We start from the raw sequence: 22869 nt of genomic DNA, 5'->3' as shown, positions 1-22869 counted from the left end.
CTAATTATTAGTGTCTTGATTTCCAACTAAAAAAATTATTTTGTCGGTTCAACGCTTATAACTGCGACTTAGTATGTCCACCGAACTTGACCAGTGGACGCTATTTCCGAAATTTTATTATAACTATAAATAACTATTTGTTAGGTTAGCAACTATAAAAACTTATAAATAACTATTTCATTGATTTTGAAAAATATAAGCATTAAATTGTAAAATATTCCACAAATATATGTAAAAACAAAAAGTAATAGTTATATAAATTATATAAAATGTGTAAACTGTTATCAACTCATATCACTTTTTTAATATTAGAAATAATTAGTTTATTTATATAAATCATTTTTGTAAATATGCTGAAAACAAGTGAATTATATATCAGTTGAAATATTTATAAGAAAATAAATAACTATTTCAATAACTATTTGGCTTTTTTGGCAACTATATACAACTATTTAATACAGTTTAAATAACTATTTTAACAACTATTTGACTTTTTTTAGCAACTATTATAACAACTATTTAATAGAGTATAAAAAATTATAAATCAATACACTACTAATTATATATAATATTAATTAACATTTAGAAAAAAACTAAAAAATTAGACAATAATTAGTACAACAATAATAGATTAACACAATAATATATCATTAATATATAAACTATATATTGATATATAAACTATATATTGATATATAAACTATATATTGATATATAAACTATATATTGATATATAAACTATATATTGATATATAAACTATATATTGATATATAAACTATATATTGATATATAAACTATATATTGATATATAAACTAAATATTGATATATAAACTATATATTGATATATAAACTATATATTGATATATAAACTATATATTGATATATAAACTGTATAAATCTATAAACTGAACATGCAAATTTTACTAATAAATTTTAATGAATATACATTTGTTTTAATTTTGATTTATTAATTTTGCCAAAACTGGTCAAGGGCATTTTATCCAATATTTTTAAGCCACCTCTCAATTGTTTGTTAGTATCAACTCGTTTATCGACATACTGTTGAATATCCTCGTCCTTATCGATGGCACCGGTATTCAGTGTAACAAAAGCCATGGGTATCTGACCGTACAGTTGGCTATCGATACCGATAACGGCCGCCCTTTCGACGGACGGATGAGTTAATAGTTGATTCTCTAACTCTTTTCTCTAACAAGTATTCCTATAAAAAAATTAATAAATATTATTATTATTTGATTAAATTATAAAATAAAAAAATATTTTAATATAAAAGTATAAAATTATTTAATTAATTAAAGTTTAAACTATATAAATTAATAATATAAAATATAAATAAAAAAATATTTAAGTTTAACCACAAAACTTAATAATATCTTTGATTCGGTCGACAAAATAGAAGAATTCGTTTTCATCATAATATCCCAAATCTCCGGACATAAAGAAACCATCGTTTGTTAAAAATTTTGTGAAAAAATCTTTATTTCCATAATATCCTGATGTTAACTAAAAAATAAAATAAAATAAATATATAGTTTTCATAACTTCATAAAGTCTAAGATATAAATTAAATTATTTATAATAATAATAATAAATATAAATAAGAAATTAATATTTTAATAGTAATATAGCAATAATATAATCAAAAACACTATAATTTTTAAAAAATATTAAGAAAATAAATTAATATTAATAATAAATAAAATTTTTGTAAAATGATGTAATTTTTTATTAATTAATTAATTATCACTTACAGTCGGTCCGCGTACACACAACTGTCCCGTTTGATTGGCCGGCAAACTGTTGCCACTTTCATCGATAATTTTGACTTCCATTCCGGGAACAACACAACCGATATTATCGGCCGATGTCAACACATGTTGTCTACTAAAAGGTTTAGTCGTAATCATGAAACACTCGGTCATACTGTAAGTTATATTAAACTTTTCTGAACCATATAACTGTCTGATCCGATCGTATAGTTCATCGCTTAGCTTTTCGCCAACAATATAGTAGTGTCTGACTGATTGTAAATATTGTTTAGTATATTTGTCTGTATTGTTCAACAAATATCTTAAATCATTTGATACAACTAAACAATAGCTAACATTATATTTATTTAATATATTGAATAACCAGTCGTGGGCTAAACTAATGTCTGGCGGATAACTGATGACAACCATTTGCCAATCAAATACTATCGATTGAAACAAAACTAGTATACCTGCCCCGTGACAGTACAGTCTGCTTAATATGATATTGTCGTCATAGTTAACGGTTGATGGCATCAATTCCGGATGGCGTCTAATTGATGCAAAGGCCAGCCATTGACGATTGGTCCAAATTATAGCTTTCTGGGCGCCGGTAGATCCGCTCGACATTATCAACGTTACCATATCGTCCGGCGATCGGCTAATCGGCACAAAACTATTGTTATCATCGGAATCTGATTTATTTGGTATCGTATTTGTTGTTATGTTTGTTATAACATTAGTTATCAATAAATCATTGTTATCGGTGTCGTTGTAATCATTTTTAGCAATTTTCTTATGTAATAGAATTGTCTTTTGGTTAACGGAAAAAAAATTAAAATTTAATTAAATATTTACTCAATTTTTTCTTATTTTAAAAAATATCCTCAAAATTCTCTTTTATAAAAATAGAAAAATTTATAAAATAATAGAAAAAACCAGAAGTAATAAAATTGTCTTTTGATTAACAAAAAAAAATAAAGTGAAATATATTTTTAAAATAATTAATAATTATATTACTATATTGTTATTATTAAAATTATTCAATAAGTTATTGTTGTATATAGTGTTGGTAAATATAGAAAAATTTATAAAATAATAATAGAGAAAGGTTTAGAAAGTTTATCGATGGAGATATTTTGTTATTGTTTTTACAATTAATAATTAAATATTAGTATTATTAGTATTTTAATTATTAATTAAATTAATAATTAAACTTTGATATAAAATATAATAAAATAATGAATAAAACTAATTATTATATAATAACTATACTATATTATATATTATATCCCATTTTGTAAAGTTTAGTATAATTATGGTTATATATAAATTATTTAGTGATATATATTTTTAAAATATAATTAGTTAGTGATTTATATATATAAATATTTAGTAAGTACCTTGATGCTGTCAACATTTTGTTTCAATTGTTTTAAATAAACAACATTTCCTTCAAATCCAATCAAAATATTTGGTTTAATTGTAGTTTGAATTTCATCTAATATTTTATTAATTTTTAGGTAAATATAGTTAAATTATATTTATATTCTGTATATACATATATATATAATTACCTTCAGTTGACGACATGTCTAAACTAGTATAGACACCACCGGCTGCTAAAACACCCAAAACTCCGATACCGTGATAGTCATTGTTGTATGTAATCAAACAAACAATATCTCCCGTTTCCAGTCCACACTCTCGGCGCAAATATTGGTCAAAATTTAGTAATAAAATAATGAATAAAACTAATTATTATATAATAACTATTCTATATTCCCATAATAACTATTCCCATTTTGTAGAGTTTAGTATAATTATGGTTATATATAAATTATTTAGTGATATAAATATATAAAAATATATATATATTTTTAAAATATAATTAGTTAGTGATTTATATATATAAATATTTAGTAAGTACCTTGATGCTGTCAACATTTTGTTTTAAATCCAATCAAAATATTTGGTTTAATTGTTGAAATTGTAGTTTGAATTTCATCTAATATTTTATTAATTTTTAGATAAATATAGTTAAATTATATTTATATTCTGTATATACATATATATATAATTACCTTCAGTTGACGACATGTCTAAACTAGTATAGACACCACCGGCTGCTAAAACACCCAAAACTCCGATACCGTGATAGTCATTGTTGTATGTAATCAAACAAACAATATCTCCCGTTTCCAGTCCACACTCTCGGCGCAAATATTGGCCAAAATTTAGGGCCATTTTTAATACCTGACCTCTTGTCCATTTGCGACCACTTTCGCTGTCAGTCTTATTCAGTTTAAAAAATAAATGATTATTAAGTGTTTTTAAGTAAATTTATTAATCAAAAAAAGATAATAATAATAATAATACCAAATAAAGTTTATCAGGGTCAGTTTGTAGTTTTTCAATACATAATTCAATAATTGAATTATTAGTAAAGTAATTGACATCATTGTAATATTTGGATCGTATTATATATTTTGACTCCATATTAAACAAAAATTTAATCAAATATTTTATTTTAAATTTTTTTGTATTTTTTTAAACAGTTTATAATGATTGGAAAAATGTTTTGTATTATTATTATTTTATAGTTGAAATTTTAAAATTTAAACAAAACATGATTACTAAATAAAATAAAAAATTGTACTTTTTTTGATTAGATTTATATAAACTTTTAATACAACTAAAACAACTAATTAAATAATATATTAAATAAACTTATAATTAATTTAATTTCGTAAAATTTTAAAGTTTTAATAGAAATTTTGTAATTTATTTTAAGATTTTAAACTTTTTAAATAATGATAGTTAAAATTTTGCTTACAAAAATATTACGCACATAATAATATCTTTGTCATAAAAAAAACATGATAGCTAAAATTAAATATTATTAAAAATTTTTATCTAACCTATCTTAGTTTACTTATACTGTTTTTTGTGCTAATTTAAAGTGTATAATTTTTTAAAGTTTTTAATTTAATAAAGTAAATTTATTATTAATTAATTAAAAACTCATTTTTATTTAACTTAGTGTTTAATATTATTGAATACTATTTAATAAATATTAATATTTAATAAATTTGAAGCACATATAAATTTATATTTTTATTATTTAGTTTATATAGAAATTATATATTTATTTGATTAGATTTATAAAAAACTTGATAACATTTTGATAGATATATAAACTTTTAATACAACTATTATAAAACAACTAATTAAAAAATTATATATTAAATAAACTGCTAATTAATTCAATTTCGTAAAATTATTAATATGCGTCACAAAAATTATGATAGCTTAAATTAAATTTTTATTAAAAATCTAAACTTTAATAAATATAATTAACTTTTGGTAACTTTTAATAGTAAAATGCTTAATCATATTATTTTTATATTTCTATTAGTTATGTTCAATACTACAATAATAACAAAATATTTATTATAAAAAAATATAAATTACATTTATCTAAACTTTTTTTTTAAATAACTAAAACAACTAATTAAATAATAATATATTCAATAAACTGCTAATTAATTCAAATCATTCAATTATAATTTTTCCATAGAAAAGTTATTTAATTTATGATTTAAATTATAAAATTTAAGCTAAATATATTGATCAATATATAAAATATAAATTGTACTTATTTTTAAGTGTTTTTAAGTAAATTAATTAATTAATTAAAAAGATAATAATAATACCAAATAAAGTTTATCAGGGTCAGATTGTAGTTTTTCAATACATAATTCAATAATTGAATTATTAGTAAAGTAATTGACATCATTGTAATATTTAGATCGTATTATATATTTTGACTCTATATTAAACAAAACAAAAAATTTAATCACATATTTTATTTAAAATTTTTTAAACAAATTATTACAAATTAGAAAAATGTTTTGTTTTATTATTATTTTATAGTTTAAAATTTTAAAATTTCAGCTAAATATATTGATTACTAAATAAAATATAAATTGAACTTTTTTTTTTGATATTACTCTAACTCTAAATAAACTTTTAAAACATTACTTTTTTAATACATAATTTATATTCTGTATAAAATTTATTTATTTTAAGATAATAAAACATCTGTATTAACAATTTCTTTTAGCTAACAAACTGACTGATATAAATATATATATATATATAAATCATTTAAAAATAATTTTTTTTTTGAAAATTTTTTAATAAAAAATAATATTAATTTAAACTAAAAAATATGCAATTTAATTAAAAATTATTTTAATAATAAAAAACTTTTTGCAATAATTGATTGATACTTACATAACTTAAATAATTGATTAAATATTTTTTAAAGAGAGAGAGAGAGAGAGAGAGACATTGAGTATAATATATTATGTATTAGACTAATATTTTTTTATAATTATAATTTAATGTGTTTTATTAGTTTTGTTAAATCATTTTAAAATTTTAAACTTATTAATAATCTTGTATTAAACAAATAGATTGTAAGTATATGTAATTAATTTACTTATTATTAAGATTATGAAATTTAAGTTTATGTGCAATATTTAATAATAATTATTAAACTTTAAGAAACTTATTTTTTTAACAATCATCATATTTACTTAATAACTAAATTTTTGCTAATAATAAGCTTATGTCATTGAATCAATTTCTAAAAAAAAAATCAATTTCATTTACTTAATTTCTATATAAACTGTAAACTATAAATATAGATGTATATGTGTTTCAAATTATTAAATAGTAGTACAATAATATTAATAGTAATCAATTAGTTTTGTTTAAATTTTAAAATTTCAACTAAAAAATAATAAAAACACAAAACATTTTACCAATCAGTGTAAACTGTTTGAAAAAATCTACAATAAAATATCAAATAAAATATTTGATTAATTAATTCAATTTTGTTAATATGGAGTCAAAATATATAATACGTTTAATTAATAATTAATATAAGAAAAATCTTCTTGTGATAAAATATTGAATGATGTTTAAAATATTTTGAATATATATAAAATGTTTGACACTTAGATATATGTATAGTGTCTCTCTCTCTCTCTCTCTCTCTCTCTCTCTCTCTCTCTCTCTCTCTCTCTCTCTCTATCTATCTATCTCTCTCTCTCTCTCTCTCTCTCTCTCTCTCTCTCTCTCTCTCTATCTATCTATCTATCTCTCTCTCTCTCTCTCTCTCTCTCTCTCTCTAATAATAATAATAATAATAATAATATTTTTTTGTTTATGTTCAGTAAAAAATATATCAATATATGTAATGCAATTATAGTAAATAAGATAAAAAAAAATTATTTAAAATACATTATACTTTCAATACACCTACAGCTATAGTAACATATATAGTATTTTTGATAATAATAATAATAATATAAAATTAAAATTGTAATATATATATAGTTATATTTCATATATATATATAATTGACAATTAAATAGTGACCTAAGTTGTTATGGGAAAAGGAGATAAAATTGATAGACAAGTAATAATAACTATTTATAGCAATAAATAAATAAAATAAAATAGTAATTTATTTAATATTATTAAATTTAAATAATTAGAAATCTAAACAAATTTTTTTAAAAATATTAGAGTTTTCAATTATACAAACTATCATATTTTTGTTTTTAATGAACTAATTTTTATATTATTATATTTGTAATGTTTGCTAAAATAACTAAATAATAGTTTTAAAATTTATAAATATCATTGTTTCAAGTTTTTAAAGAAAACATTAAATAAATTACGAAATTTCTATAGAAATTATAATTTAAATTGATTAGTAATTTATATAAAAATTAATATATAGTTACTGTAATTAAAAGTTGTTTTTAAAAGCTATGATTTAATAATTTTTTAATGAAAGATAATTTGTGTAAAAATTTACAATTAAATATTATAATTAATTATATAATTAAATTTGAAATAAATATACTAAGAATAACTATAAATCTAATTATATATAGTAATAATATACAGTATATTGAGATACAATATATGTGACATTATTAGCAATATTTTTTATTAACAAAAAAAATGTTTATTTTTAATTTACTGTATTATTAACTTACACTTAGAGAGTTTAGGCAAATAGAAAGTTTCTAGAAAATTTCTCAGGAATAAATTTCTATAGAAATTTAACTTTTTTGTTATTATACTATGGGATCCCCATATCTATAGATATTGTAAAACTATAAATATATTAATGAGACATATATAATACTATACATATAATATTATACTATATAAATGTAGATTACTGTATAATACTAAATTATACAAATGGGATACCTATATAATTGATTATAATTATTTAATAATAATCAGTTTTGTAAAAATTTTATTCACCATTTTATTATATCATAGTTTAATATAATTAAATAAATAAATTTTTTACTTTAATTAATAATTAAAATACTAATACTAATATTTAAATATTAATTATAAAAACAATGTTAAAGATAACAAATATCGAGAAAACAAAATTAACCATGGGGATCCCATAAATAGAAATTTCTTTTAGAAATTTTCTAGAAATTTCTCTATTATTTTATAAATTTCTCTTTTTTTTGCCAACACTACTTACACTAAATATTAATTATAAAGTACATACATTAAACTAAATAATTAATATATATATATTTAATATATATTTTTATTGCTAAATTTTAACATATCATTGTTTTCAAAAAATTTTAAATCATAAAATAAATAATCATTCTATGGAAAAATAATTTTACGAAATTTTGAATGATTTGAATTAATTAGAAGTTTATTTAATTTATTTTTTTTTAATTAATTGACTTAGTTGTAGATATAATCAACAAATTTGACTACTATTTATTTAATAAGTTATATTTTATTTAGTAATCATTTAGTTTTGTTTAAATTTTAAAATTTCAACTATAAAATAATAATAACACAAAACATTTTACCAATCAGTGTAAACTGTTTGAAAAAAATATCAAATAAAATATTTGATTAATTAATTCAATTTTGTTAATATGGAGTCAAAATATATAATACGATCCAAATATTACAATGATGTCAATTACTTTACTAATAATTCAATTATTGATTTATGTATTGAAAAACTACAATCTGACCCTGATAAACTTTATTTGGTATTATTATTATTATTATTATTAGTATTATTATTATCTTTTTAATTAATTAATTAATTTAGTTAAAAACCCTTAATAATTATTAATTTTTTAAACTGAATAAGACTGACAGCGAAAGTGGTCGCAAATGGACAAGAGGTCAGGTATTAAAAATGGCCCTAAATTTTGGCCAATATTTGCGCCGAGAGTGTGGACTGGAAACGGGAGATATTGTTTGTTTGATTACATACAACAATGACTATCACGGTATCGGAGTTTTGGGTGTTTTAGCAGCCGGTGGTGTCTATACTAGTTTAGACATGACGTCAACTGAAAGTAATTATATATATATATATATATATATATATATATATATATATAAATAATATTTAATTTTTATTTAACTATAAGCAATATTATTTTGTAATAAATAAACTAATAGATGAAATTCAAACTACTGTCTCAACAATTAAACCAAATATTTTGATTGGATTTGAAGGAAATGTTGATTATTTAAAACAATTGAAACAAAATGTTGACAGCATCAAGGTAATAACTAAATCACTGTTTAAATATTTATATAAATCACTAACTAATTATATATTAACTCTATATAAATTATATATATATAAATTAAACTAAATATTAATTACTAAATTTAGTATTATATTTATATCACTAAATAATTTATAGATAATTATTTATAATACTAAATGCTATTTCTATAGCTATTGTTGTAGTACTATATTAATGAGACAAAATAATATATCATATTATATTATATACAGTATAATATAATTATTATATGTATATTATTATCTCTCATTAATAAATCTGATTTAACCAACACTACATCATACTATACAAAATGGGATATAAAATATAATATAATTTATAATATAATTATATATAATAATCATTTTTATTCATTATATCATAGTTTAATTTAATTTAATTAATTATTTTTTTTGTTAGTTTAATTAAATAATTAAAATACTACTACTACTACTAATAATAATAATATTTTTAATTGTAAAAACAATGCATTGTAAATACAAGATAACAAAATATAGTTTAACAATAGTTAATAATAGTTAAGTAAAATATAGTAAATTTTCTAGAACTTTCTCTATTAGTATTATTTTTATAAATTTCTCTATTTTTATAACTATATACAACAATAACTTATTGAATAATTTTATAGTACAGTATAGTTAATAATTATTTTGTTAAAATAAGAAAAAATATTAAATAACTATTTAATTAAATTTTATTTTTTTTTTGATAACCAAAAGACAATTCTATTACATAAAAAAATTGCTAAAAATGATTACCCGGACGACACAGACAACAATGATTTATTGATAACTAATATTATAACAAACATAACAACAAATACGACACCAAATAAATCAGATACCGATTCCGATGATAACAATAGTTTTGTGCCGATTAGCCGATTGCCGTCCGATATGGCAACATTGATAATGACAAGCGGATCTACCGGCGCCCAGAAAGCTGTCATTTGGACCAATCGTCAATGGCTGGCCAATGTATCGATTAGACGTCATCCGGAAGTAATGTCGCCAACCGATAGCTATGCCGACAAAATCATACTAAGCCGACTGTACTGTCACGGGGCAGGTATACAAGTTTTGTTTCAGTCGATAGTATTAGGCTGGCAAATGGTTGTCATCAGTTATCCGCCAGACATTAGTTTAGCTCACGACTGGTTCTTCAATATATTAAATAAATATAATGTTAGCTATTGTTTTTTCATATCCAATGATTTGTTGTATTTGTTGAACAATACAGACAAATATACTAAACAATATTTACAATCAGTTGGCCATTACAGTATTGTTGGCCAAAAAGTAAGCCAACAACTATACGATCAGATCGGACACATATATGGTTCAGAAAAGTTTATTATAACTTACGGTATGACCGAGTGTTTCCTAGTGATGACTAAACCATTTAGTAGACAACATATGTGGACATCGGCCGATAATATCGGTTGTGTTGTTCCCGGAATGGAAGTCAAAATTATCGATGAAAGCGGCAATAGTTTACCGGCCAATCAAACGGGACAGATATGTATACGCGGACCGACTGTAAGTGAAAATTAATTAAAATAATATAAATTATATCACTATTATATTTCTAAAAAGAAATTATTTATTTATTTTAAATATGATATTAATTACTTTCAATTTTATTAATTTTTTGTAAACTATTTATAAAAATTTATTTTATTTTATTTTTTTTAGTTAACATCAGGATATTATGGAAATAAAGATGTTTTCACTAAATTTTTAACAAACGATGGTTTCTTTATGTCCGGAGATTTGGCATATTATGATGAAAACGAATTCTTCTATTTTGTCGACCGAATCAAAGATATTATTAAGTTTTGTGGTATTAATAATTAATTAATATTATTATTATTAGTTAATTAAAAATATTAATATTAAAATATTTTTTAATTTTATAATTTAATTTAATAATAATATTCATATTTATTATTTTTTTAGGAATAACTCTATCGCCGATAGAGTTAGAGAATCATCTATTGACTCATCCGTCCGTCGAAATGGCGGCCGTTATCGGTATCGATAGCGAACTGTACGTTCAGATACCCATGGCTTTTGTTACACTGAATACCGGTGCCATCGATAAGGCCGGGGATATCAAAGAGTTTGTCAATAAACGAGTCGATGTTAACAAACAACTCAGGGGTGGCTTAAAAATATTGGATAAAATGCCCTTGACCAGTTTTGGCAAAATTAATAAATCAAAATTAAAACAAATGTATATTCATTAAAATTTATTAGTAAAATTTGCATGTTCAGTTTATAGATATATAAATGCAATTTATTGAAAATATTTTAATTAATTATTAGAGTTTATATATTTATATAAGATTAAGATTTTAGTTTTGTTTTTGTTTTATTAAATGTATTTTGTATTTAATAAATCTAACTTAATTGTGTCTAATAACTAATTAATAATAATAAACTAACAAATAAAATTTGCTCAGTTCAGTTTATATATCAATATATAGTTTGTTATTAAATATAACATATAATAATTAAAATAAATATAATAAAATTAATAATATACAGAAAACTAATAGTATTATTATTAATAATAATAAAGACATTATACTGTATATATATTTAGTTAAAATTTAGTTATTTAGTAATATATAATGATTGTTGAAAAACTAAAAACTTTACTAAAAGTTTAATAATTTAACATATAAACTTAAAGTAATTAAAGTATATGCATTTTTTAGATTAATGTTTTTTAATATAATTGCATGTATAATAATATAATTAATTAATTAATTAACTTAAAAAACTTTAAACAATGATACAGTTTTAATTAGCACAAAAAAATGTATATTCAAAATACTTATTAGTAAAATTTGCATGTTCAGTTTATATTAATTAATTTTTTATTATTATTATATGTGCACAAAAAACACAAATTTTGTATTAATTATTAATTAATTAATTTAATAAAATAATAATGTATTGTTAAATTTTTATTTTTGAAAAATATATATATATAATTTAGCTATAATAAAGTATATATAATAATTGTTAGCTATCTATTCCATGATAATTAATTGGAAAATTAAAATAAAATAACCAAATAATCATTTTTATGAAAATATTGTTTTTTTAAACATGTATACAGTAATATTTTGATTACTCATTTTCATAAATATTAATTTAAAACAATGTATTGGAAAAATGTGTCATATTAAAATTGAAAATGCTAAAGTTAACTATTTTTTATTATTTTATTTTTATCTATTGAACTATAGCATGTTCAATTTTAATATGACACAGTTTTCAAATACATTGAGTATGTGTTTTAAATAAATATTTATGAAAATGAGTAATCAAAATATTAATAAGTTTATTTAAGCATGGTAAAAAATTTAATTATACATATTAAGCTACATGGGCTATTTTTTTTAAAAAAAATAAGCTTTTAAGCTCATTAAGGGAATATCAGATTTAGGCATTTAAATTAAATAAATAAATTACTATATTTGGAACTGTATTAAAAATATAAAACTTTTTTTTTTAAATACTAAATTAATATAAATTTTAAATCTTTATACTGTTTTTTGTAAAGTTTACTATATTTTAGTATTTATATATAGTATTTTGACTAAATTTTGACTACTTTAACAAACACTCCGTTTTTGGGAAACATTAAAATTATTTTAGTCTCTAAGTCAATGTCTCCCAATTCGGTTCGCGGTCCCGGTTCCAGTCGGTAATTGATCAACAATTTGGCCAAACATAGTTTCATCATAAAATAGGCTAACCTAACGCCAGGACAATTACGCGGTCCGCTGCCAAACGGTTGCCAAGCGTACGGATGCCATTCATGCCGACGACTACCACCTGAACTGAACCTTTCGGGATCAAACTTTTCCGGTTCGGGCCAATAGTCTGGATCGCGATGCATATAATAGGTGGCAAACTGTATGGCCGTACCTTTCGGTATAGTTATATTGTTGGAGTACTTGTAGTCGGCGATGGTTTCTCGGGCCGCGAAATCTATAGACGACGGATACAAACGCATCGTCTCATTGATTACACACTCCATGTACTCGAGTTTGGTAACCGTATTATAATCGAGTCGACCATCAGTTTCATACAATTCCCGGACTTCCTGCCGAACCCTTTCCTGAACATCCGGATGGTTGACCAGTATGTGCGCAACAAACCCGAGTGTTGAACCCGTAGTCCGAGAACCGGCTAAATAATTGAATCCACAATTGGCCCGAATTTCTGATTCGGATAAACTGATTGACTGTTTATTTTTGCTATAATTCCTGTCAATACCTGTTTGACTGTTAACAGTGTCTAACATTAATTGTAATAAATCTTTACGTTTTTGATTTGAATTTGATCTCAATTTAAAATCCATAAAATCTTGACTCATATCCAATAGTCGACCGGTTGGCTGAAGATTCAACCGATGTTTGATTAGATCAACTAAATCGCAAAACTTATTGACCAATGGACTCATTGAAGGGAAACAATAGCCAACATATCTTAACCATTTAGGCGATGGCCGAGCGTTAGACAAATGATATTTATTGTCCGCCGTCATTGTCTGGACATTGGTTTCGTAGCCGAAACATGTCCGACCGATAATATCGGCGGCCAACAGTTCAAACATAGCATAGATATTGAAATCGTTTGTATTGTTGTTGTTGGTGTCGGATATGTTTTGTTGTTGTTTTTTGGCCAAAATATCCAGAAAAGTATCGATCGACCCGTCAATCGATTTAAACATTTGTTTCAGTTTGGATGTACTGAACGCCGGCGTCTGTACCGATCGGATGTCTTTCCAGCGCTGACCGCGACTCAGTTGTATTGAGCCTTTCATTGCCGGATGAAAGACTGCGGATAGACTATGGGGTCGATCGACAAAATACTGGAAGTGTTTGACTTGAATGTGTTTGCAGAGCTCCGGGTCCACTACCTGTACTGCCGGTCGGCAACCGTAATATAAACCGACAATTTTACCGTATTTTCCGATCAAATATTGTTTTTGTTTCAATGATGACATTCCCTTAATATCGAAAAGATTACCGAAAATCAAATGCGGTTTTGGACCCGAAATACCGTTTCTCTTCAATACAGACATACATTGCAATCGACGATAATATATAGTATATAATAAAAATAATAATATAGAGAAAAATATTAATAATAATAATAATAATAATAAAAACATTGTATAAGTTCTAATACTAAAATAATTTATATATATATATATATATATATTTAAACACTTTTACCGCTTTATATAGAGATTTAATATTCCAATGAATACCAGTTGAGAATGCTAGATAGCATTGCAAAATATAAACTTTAATTAACCTATGAATAATTAACAATTTAAAGTCAGATTATTTTAAACTTATAGTCAATATTGTTCATACTATACCAAAAAATATTTATTGCTGATAACCATTAGTTCATATATATATATATATATATTATAAACTACTGTATATCTTATTTAAATTTTCATAAAAAATTATCCAATATTAACTAATTGTTATTACAAGACAAAAATAAATGTTAATTCAGATTTTAGTTGTTTTAGAAATTTATTAATAATTTCTAATATAAATTACTTAATATATCAAGATTATGGAAAATTTATAAATTATTTTTGTATTCACAATTCGGCCGCCATTTTGTGCATTGAAAAAATTGATTAAGTTAAAAATGACTAAAAAAAATTATCTTATTTTTTATACATATTTTTTTATCGTATCTTTAAATTTTCAAAAATAAATTAAAAACAGACATACTGTATATATATATATATATATACACTTTAAAGTTTATTAATGTAAATTATTTTCAGTTTAGTTTTATTTTATTAAATAAAATAAATATGCAATCTAATCATTAATCAATCTTTATTAATAACAATGATTTTGTATTATTTTATTTTAAGTAATTCAAGCGTATTGTCTTTAATTTATGATTTCAATGAAAATACTGTTAAACAGCATTATTTAAAATTATAATTATTAAAAAAAAATTATATTCAACTTAATTGCAGAATAATATCTATTATTATTATTATTTAATTTTATGTTTTTATTATTTAAAGAAAATATTTTGTAAATTTAATCTTTAAATTTAATAAAATTAATTTTTTTGTATTTTAGAAAATATTAATAAATTAAAATTAAAAATCTAATTAAACAAAAATAAGCTAATAATGCATATAATATATAATTATATAAATGAGCAAGGATAGATTAGTTACTTATTTAGTTAATTTTTTCTATATATCTTAAATTTTTATTTTATAAGCATATTCTGTGTTAATTTAAAAAATAAATAAATTATTATTTTAATTTTAATGTTTAGTTATTTAATTATTTTGTAAATTTATTTATATTAAAAACTCATTTAGAATTTATTATTATTATATTTTTTGTTTAATTTTTTGTTAAATAATTCTTAATTTCCTAATACGAAAAAAGTAATTAATTAAGCTTTAATTAAGAAATAATTTTACGATAAATATTCATTAATTTTTATTACTAAATTAACAATAATTTTTATTTATTATCAATAATTTTTAATTATCAATTAAGCAATTTTTTTTGCAATATGTGTTATGAAAGACATTACATAAAAATATTACATATATTACTTATTTTTAACATAATAATTATTAATAAAAAAATATATAATAATAAATATTTAGTAGATTATTTGTTAGTTTTTTAAAATAATAATAATAATGATATTTTACTGTATTTATTATTATTACTATTTTTTTAAAAAATTGAAAACATTTTGTTAATTAAAAACACAATAATTAATTTGTGGATTATTATTATTATTATATTGATACCTATATTGATTGAACATATAAAATATTTATAAATAAAATATTCAAAAATAAAAAAAACAAAAGATATTAAATTAAACTAAATTTAAAAATAAGTTTTAATTAAAAATATAAATATAATGTTTGAAAATATAATTGTAATCCAATATTATGGATTTAAATTATGATTTTTTAATTCAATAAAATTATTCTTTAAAAAAACTAAAAACTAATTATAATTTACAACTAACTTATTTATTATTTTAAAATAAACATTATTTTAAAAAACTAATTAATTTAAGTATAAATAATAAAAACTTTTATTTTATTATTTTAAATTAAATTAAATCAAACTTTTTTATCAAACAGTTTTCAAATCTATAAAATTGTTTAAACTATACAACTATACAGTAGATGTCACACATGTAGTGTTAAAAATTAATATCAAACTAGAAATATTAAAATTTAATTTTTGAAAACTTGTTAATAATAAAAATTTGCTAAAATAATAAATCATTTAAGAAATTTATGATAAAATTAATAATAATAATAAATTATTAAAATAAACAATTATTTAATTGATTAGAATTTAGAATAATAAAAAATAAATGACGGATGATGATGAAATTTATTTAAACATAAAATATAATTTTAAAAAATTGAATTAATTAAAATTACTAAATTAAATGTTAAATTGATGCTTATTTTATTTATAAATATTTAATCATAAACTATGATATGCATAAATTATGATATAAAATAAAATAAAAACTTATATATTGAATATATCAGTATATAAAGTTTTTACATTATTTTATAAAGTTACTGGAAATTTTTATTAATAATTTAGTTATTTTACTTTTAAATAAAATATTTAACTAAAAAATTAATTAATTAAGTATAAAGTATTTTAATCTATAAAATCTATAAAATTAAATGTTAATTATGTTAACTGTATGTAAAATACTATAAAAAAATGTTTTTCGTTAAATTATCGGAGACAATTTTAAATACATAAAAATTGTATATATTATTAAAAAAAATTTTAGTCTAAAATACTATTATATTACAACATAACATATATTTTGCCAATATATGTCTGTATACGAGCGCTGCACCGAACTCGGGTTAGCGGCTGTGAAGGCTGTACCGGCCGTACAACTGGTCGTCAAAATGTAGAGCACTCTTCAAACACATCCAGTTGTCTCACCCAAGTGATTGGCCGATTTGGCCGATCCGGTCGGTACTGGCGTTTCTTGCGCCACCCTTTCCCCAGCACCAGTATAGTTGTATGAATTGTTATTTACCACACAATTTTAATTATCAAATAATATTACTTTATTGTTGAGTATCAAAATCAAATACTTAATACAAAAGTATAAAACTTAGACAAAATAAGTACAGTACAAAAGTACTAAAAACTGTTAAAAACGAAATAAAAAAACTATTACAAAACATATACGATTATAAAAGACGACTACAATATCAAGACCCCGAGTTAGGGTCGGTTGACTCTTATATAGCTGGAGAGGGAGGTGTGGTATGTCATGCATGGGCTGATCTAAACTAACCAATTATATAATCTTAGCTACCAAAACTATAATATATATGTAATATATATTATTATGTTTTATCCCCCCACAGTTAAATAAAAGCCAACCGTTACAATAAAACAATTATAAAAATTTAAGGTTGTTATATATATATATAGTTAATATTTAATTAATACTAATTATCTTATCAATCAGTACAATTATTTCCACTATTAATTAATAGGGGAAAACCTTTAATTATGATTACAAACCAATAATTTAGGTGAAAAACCTATTACATAAATTGGGTGAAGTGGGCACACTATGTCTACACAAAATAAACTGTTTGACCGATTTAACCAATTTGGCCAAATTGATCGCCCTGGTCTATTTAGTTTGACAATCATTTAATATATTTAAATTATACATTAAATGCCAATTTAGTCCTTAAATATACTTTAAAATTATTATAAAATAATATGATATTTTGATTATAATTAAAATTAAAATCTAATTCTTGTAAAATAACGTAAAATAAAATATTACTAAAAAAAACTTTTATATATTATAAAAAGTTTTTTGAAATAAAATCTATAATTTTTTTTTATAATAAGCTAATTAGTAAAAATCAGTCAGAGTTGAAATATTATATACTATATTAGTATTGTATGGCTACTGATCACATGATTGGTTAACAATACAAAAAAAAACAGTTGATCACTGATCACGTGATTTATCTGAAATTATTTGTAGTTTCAATAATGTTTAACCAAAAAATTTCAAATTATTTTGTTTGTTAAAAAAATAATTAGTATTTTTTTTAAATTAATTAAAAATATATTTGTTTGTTAGACTCTTTTCAATGGATTCCAGTCGATCGGTAATTACATTAATATTATTATTAATTACAATATATTTTTTTTAAACTAATTATTGATTGTTTTTTTTAATGTTTTTTTTAAAGATATTATTTGATCAATCAGTTGGCGGTCAAACACACGATCAAAATGAGAAAACAATTGATGAGACGTTTGCCGACACAATTGATGAGACAATAGTGGTCAAAACGACCGTCAATCGGCCGAAACGACTGTCCAAAGTGTTGCCGAACCAGAAGATCTCATCTCAGTTACCGACAAAACCGTTGACATAATCGATGACCACATTGTTTCCGAAGGCATTGATGACGCGGGAAATGCTGTCACTAAACAAAGTTTTGGTCAAAACAATGAGTTTGATGAGCACAGACTGGTCATTGATATCGGTGCCGATAATAGTAAGCAAACCGACAGTTTTGATACACTAGTTAAAGATACAACAGTCTACACAAACCCAGGTCTTGTACATCCCATTACAGGATCAGAGGTCGACCCCAACTATGGTAATAAATCTAACCGTGCTGTCAATGTTACCGATGATAATGGTTTGGCTGCAGGTGATGCCGACAACGGGTTAGACAATAATACCGGTACTGACGAACAGTGTTTGGACACTACCGCTGCTGACGCTATCAATAACTATCAGTTACGGTATATAAATATATATATATTTTTGTAGTAATTGTTGGTTTCATCGATTTGGCCAATTTGACTGATTATACAATATATTATTTTTTTTAATCTTTAACAATAGGACGCCCAGTCGTAGACCATCGGCGGTAGGTTTGCCCGAATCTCCGACTCCGGAGGTACTGGAATCACTAAATGAAGAGATGTTCGCACTGGCCGTAAATAAATTAGGAAACTGTATACGCAATCCCGCAAAATGGATGACACGATTTAGTAGCGCTACAGCAAAATGTATTGCAATGGCTAGTAATCAGATGTCTGGCCAGTCGTGTTCACCACCACTTAGTTTGGGTCAGCCTTTCGATGATAACGATTTGCCGATGGATGTATCACATGATGAGTCTATTGATAATAACGGTGGTGTTAAGCGCCGACGTCTGAATTCAGGTCTTCAGGTATTTAGTATAGAATTTTGTTGTAAATATTTTGTAAAAAATAATTATTATTTTCTTAAAATTTTTTTTAGCAAAACGAATGTAATCGTTGTTTGAAACTATTGGATGAAATCACGTCTTTGAAGACACAAATAAAGTGTTATTCGGATGAAGCCAACCGATGTCATCACAGACTTAACAATTTTGGAGATAAGTTGTGTGTAATTTTGATTAACATTTTTTTTAAAAAAATAATTTTAACGATATTATTATAATTATTTAGTTCTAATTTCATTGGTGATATTGGTCCAGATCTATTTGGTGATCGTTGGGAACAAATTATATCAAATTCAAATCATTTGGATGAAGACAACAATTTGGAAGATTTTGTCGATTCGGTCAATTCGGTCAATTCGGTCCAATCGCCAGGTTCGGGTAGTTTTGAAGCTGCCAACGATGGTGACCTGGTCGATGAAGACCCATTAGCAGAGGTCACTTTAAATGGGACTGTTTGGTGTAATAATCATGAAAATAAAATCGATCGCCGATTAAATCTGGTGTCTCCATACAACCGAGCGATAAAATTGGGTGTAAACTGGGGGTTGAATTTTGATATCATAAACGAATCCGAAGGTTATCTCACATCCATATCATTGCGTAACTTAAAAATTATTCAATTGTATGGCCATATGGTTAATGGCGGTAAAATGAAAGACAACGTTACAGTTTTTGAGGTCTACCAAAAAGCTTCATATATGGGAACTAAAACTCATAAAAACGGAAATACAATACATTTAATAGCTTTTTGTCGACAATGGTCTCCCTGTTGTGCCATTTGTGGTCAATGCTTGGACACAGGTGTCAAACAGGCTTCAACTAACGATATACACAATCATATGAATGTGAAGCACCATATAATGGATAACCCGACTCAAAAAATATCAGCGAAATTTCAAATCATTAGTTAAATCTATTATATTATATCATAATGAATAGAATCTTAAAATTGCTTTTAATTCAATTTACTACTGTATTTAACATTAAATTTGTTTTAACACATTTCTATAACGTTTTAATTAAAATAATTAAAAATAATTATATTGTTCTAATGGTTGATTAAACTGTGTTCACAATTTTCATTTCAATTTTCAAAATTATTACTGCATTGATATATCTATTGATTGATTTAATATAATATTTATTTTTTTTTATTGTATCCATTTGTCAAAAGTATTTTTTTGTAAATAAAAAGATAATTAAAATTAAATTACTTTTGTTAGTAATAATATATATATATATAATGTATTAATAATCATTTTTTTGTTAATTTTGGCGATATGGCCAATTTGGCCAATATTACCATGGGTTAAATATTTTATAACATATAACTAAGATTATTATATAATTTAAATAAAAATTATTTTTTTTAAAAATAATTCAATTATCGTGTAATTTGTTGATTATTTAGATATTTGTGATTTAATTTTTTATCATTTAGTTACATAATTTTCTTTTTTTTTGTTTAACAAAAATAGTTATAAAATTAGTAAATTTTGTATATATATTTGTTGTTTATTTTGTTATTACTAATTTAAATGATTATTTGATATATTTTTTTGTAGTTATTTAAATTATTGTAATTTATACTATTAAAAACACTTGAATATAGTAAAAGATTATAACATCATTATGAGTAGCATTTTATTATATATATATATATTTATAAATATAATTTATAAAATATTATTTTTTTTTAAAATTATGTTTTAAGTAGATTTATTTATATAATTAGTATTATATCAAATTTTATTACATAACATTAAATTTTATATTTATATGTCATATTTATGTTTCTACGTATATATCTGTATAAATATCATATCTTTTGGTATTTTTATGACCCAGTACAGATAGGTCCCATTCTACTAGTAGTATACACTGCACCGATACTACTATTATGACCAGCACTAGTCACATTAATTACCAGGACCATATACTTGGACACTATAACATTTGATAAATTGCATGGGCGGTTTATTTTTTATAGTATACATATACACATGTGGTATACATATGGTATACATATGTTATAGATATGGTATACCTTATTTTTGTAAGTGTCTGTATGCGGTTGTATGTGGTTGTATGTGTGTATATGTGTGTGTATATGTGTGTGTATGTGTGTGTGTGTATATGTGTGTGTGTATGTGCGTGTGTATGTGTGTGTATGTATGTGTTTGTGTATGTGTGTGTATGTATGTGTGTGTATGTATGTGTATGTGTGTGGGTATAATATTTTTATAGATATATAAATTATTTATTACATTTTATTTAAAAAACTAATATTTTGATAAGATTATATTCTGTAATTTATTTTGTATTTTTTTGTAATTTCTAACTCAATCGCATTTTTTTTCTTATTTTTATTGTTAATTGTAAGGTAATTGTATTACTTAATTAGAGTTAATTCTACTTATTTATTCAACATTATTAAAATCAAAATTATTTTTTTTAACCTATTATTATTTTAATCCTTATTTTTTTTTACATTTACATATTCTTAACTATAGTTTCAAAACTAAAATACAGACTGTTATGTTAGGGCACAATATGACAATTTGACCAAACCGGCCGATCCGATCAAACTGACCTATATGTCCAGTAGTCAAAACTATCATGTATTAATTTTAAACTCAATTGCCTTTTATTTAATTTTAACCCAATTTTTTTTAATTCAATTAATTTTTCTAATTTACTCATTTTTTATACACTTTTTTCATAATTTATTTTCAAATGTGCACTTTTTTCTTATTTCTTATCTAATCAATTTATTTTTCATTCAATTTATTTTTTATTTCATTCATTAATTTTTCTTTCTATATTGTGCAGACTTTAGCGCTAACGTCTCACAAATAGTTTTTTTGGCAATATATTACATTTTATTTTAATAAATCGATCCATCAATTCTAAAAACAATAGTTATTTTATAATAATTTGATTTAAAATTTTTATTTAATTTACTTTTCAGACCTATAGCGATCAGGAGCTTTTAATATACGTCCATATTTACTGTGTTTTCTAAACGTATTTTGTTTATTAATTAACTTGACAATT

At 22.4% G+C, this 22869-nt stretch overlaps 4 protein-coding genes across 4 annotated transcripts; 2 read left to right on the top strand and 2 right to left on the bottom strand.

Moving 5' to 3' along the window:
- Nucleotides 1-956: 956 nt before the first annotated feature.
- LOC128955185 (uncharacterized) lies at nucleotides 957-3575 on the bottom strand (the record flags this gene model as incomplete). The annotated part of the gene is made up of 6 exons (XM_054300830.1): nucleotides 3567-3575; nucleotides 3349-3475; nucleotides 3175-3272; nucleotides 1775-2584; nucleotides 1387-1526; nucleotides 957-1164 (listed from the first exon to the last, which is right to left on the bottom strand). Coding segments are annotated over exons 1-6 (1392 nt in total), but the record flags the coding sequence as incomplete, so codon positions are not given.
- A 5218-nt stretch (nucleotides 3576-8793) lies between these two features.
- LOC128955184 (luciferin 4-monooxygenase-like) lies at nucleotides 8794-12926 on the top strand. The gene is made up of 7 exons (XM_054300828.1): nucleotides 8794-8904; nucleotides 9009-9219; nucleotides 9326-9432; nucleotides 10179-10997; nucleotides 11154-11301; nucleotides 11418-11663; nucleotides 12886-12926. Exons 2-7 carry the CDS (start codon nucleotides 9057-9059, stop codon nucleotides 12924-12926), a joined length of 1524 nt encoding a protein of 507 aa, XP_054156803.1. The 5' UTR covers nucleotides 8794-8904; nucleotides 9009-9056.
- Nucleotides 12927-13071: 145 nt separating this feature from the next.
- LOC128955183 (cytochrome P450 3A24-like) lies at nucleotides 13072-14770 on the bottom strand (the record flags this gene model as incomplete). Its single annotated transcript, XM_054300827.1, has 2 exons — nucleotides 13072-14550; nucleotides 14720-14770. Coding segments are annotated over 2 exons (1530 nt in total), but the record flags the coding sequence as incomplete, so codon positions are not given.
- Nucleotides 14771-18662: 3892 nt separating this feature from the next.
- On the top strand, nucleotides 18663-20723 carry LOC128955180 (uncharacterized). Its single transcript, XM_054300825.1, has 4 exons — nucleotides 18663-18693; nucleotides 18778-19776; nucleotides 19848-19972; nucleotides 20039-20723. Exons 2-4 carry the CDS (start codon nucleotides 19525-19527, stop codon nucleotides 20721-20723), a joined length of 1062 nt encoding a protein of 353 aa, XP_054156800.1. The 5' UTR covers nucleotides 18663-18693; nucleotides 18778-19524.
- Nucleotides 20724-22869: the final 2146 nt, after the last annotated feature.

The sequence above is a fragment of the Oppia nitens genome, unplaced genomic scaffold, assembly GCF_028296485.1.
Source record: "Oppia nitens isolate AA-2021 unplaced genomic scaffold, nextdenovo-longstitch-racon4-pilon3 scaffold2_pilon_pilon_pilon, whole genome shotgun sequence".
NCBI lineage: Eukaryota > Metazoa > Arthropoda > Arachnida > Sarcoptiformes > Oppiidae > Oppia > Oppia nitens.
The sequence above is the reverse complement of the archived record's forward strand: the minus strand, read 5'-3'. Positions and strand labels throughout refer to the sequence as shown.

What these genes read in the sequence shown, in the direction of transcription:
- LOC128955184 (XM_054300828.1), top strand. Translation starts at nt 9,057, where the DNA reads ATGGCCCTAAATTTTGGCCAATATTTGCGCCGAGAGTGTGGACTGGAA. An exon ending in AAAATGTTGACAGCATCAAG is followed by an intron (nt 9,433 to 10,178) that starts GTAATAACTAAA and finishes GATAACCAAAAG; the next exon opens with ACAATTCTATTACATAAAAA. An exon ending in TATGTATACGCGGACCGACT is followed by an intron (nt 10,998 to 11,153) that starts GTAAGTGAAAAT and finishes TATTTTTTTTAG; the next exon opens with TTAACATCAGGATATTATGG.
- LOC128955180 (XM_054300825.1), top strand. Translation starts at nt 19,525, where the DNA reads ATGTTCGCACTGGCCGTAAATAAATTAGGAAACTGTATACGCAATCCC. An exon ending in GTCTGAATTCAGGTCTTCAG is followed by an intron (nt 19,777 to 19,847) that starts GTATTTAGTATA and finishes AATTTTTTTTAG; the next exon opens with CAAAACGAATGTAATCGTTG. An exon ending in AACAATTTTGGAGATAAGTT is followed by an intron (nt 19,973 to 20,038) that starts GTGTGTAATTTT and finishes ATAATTATTTAG; the next exon opens with TTCTAATTTCATTGGTGATA.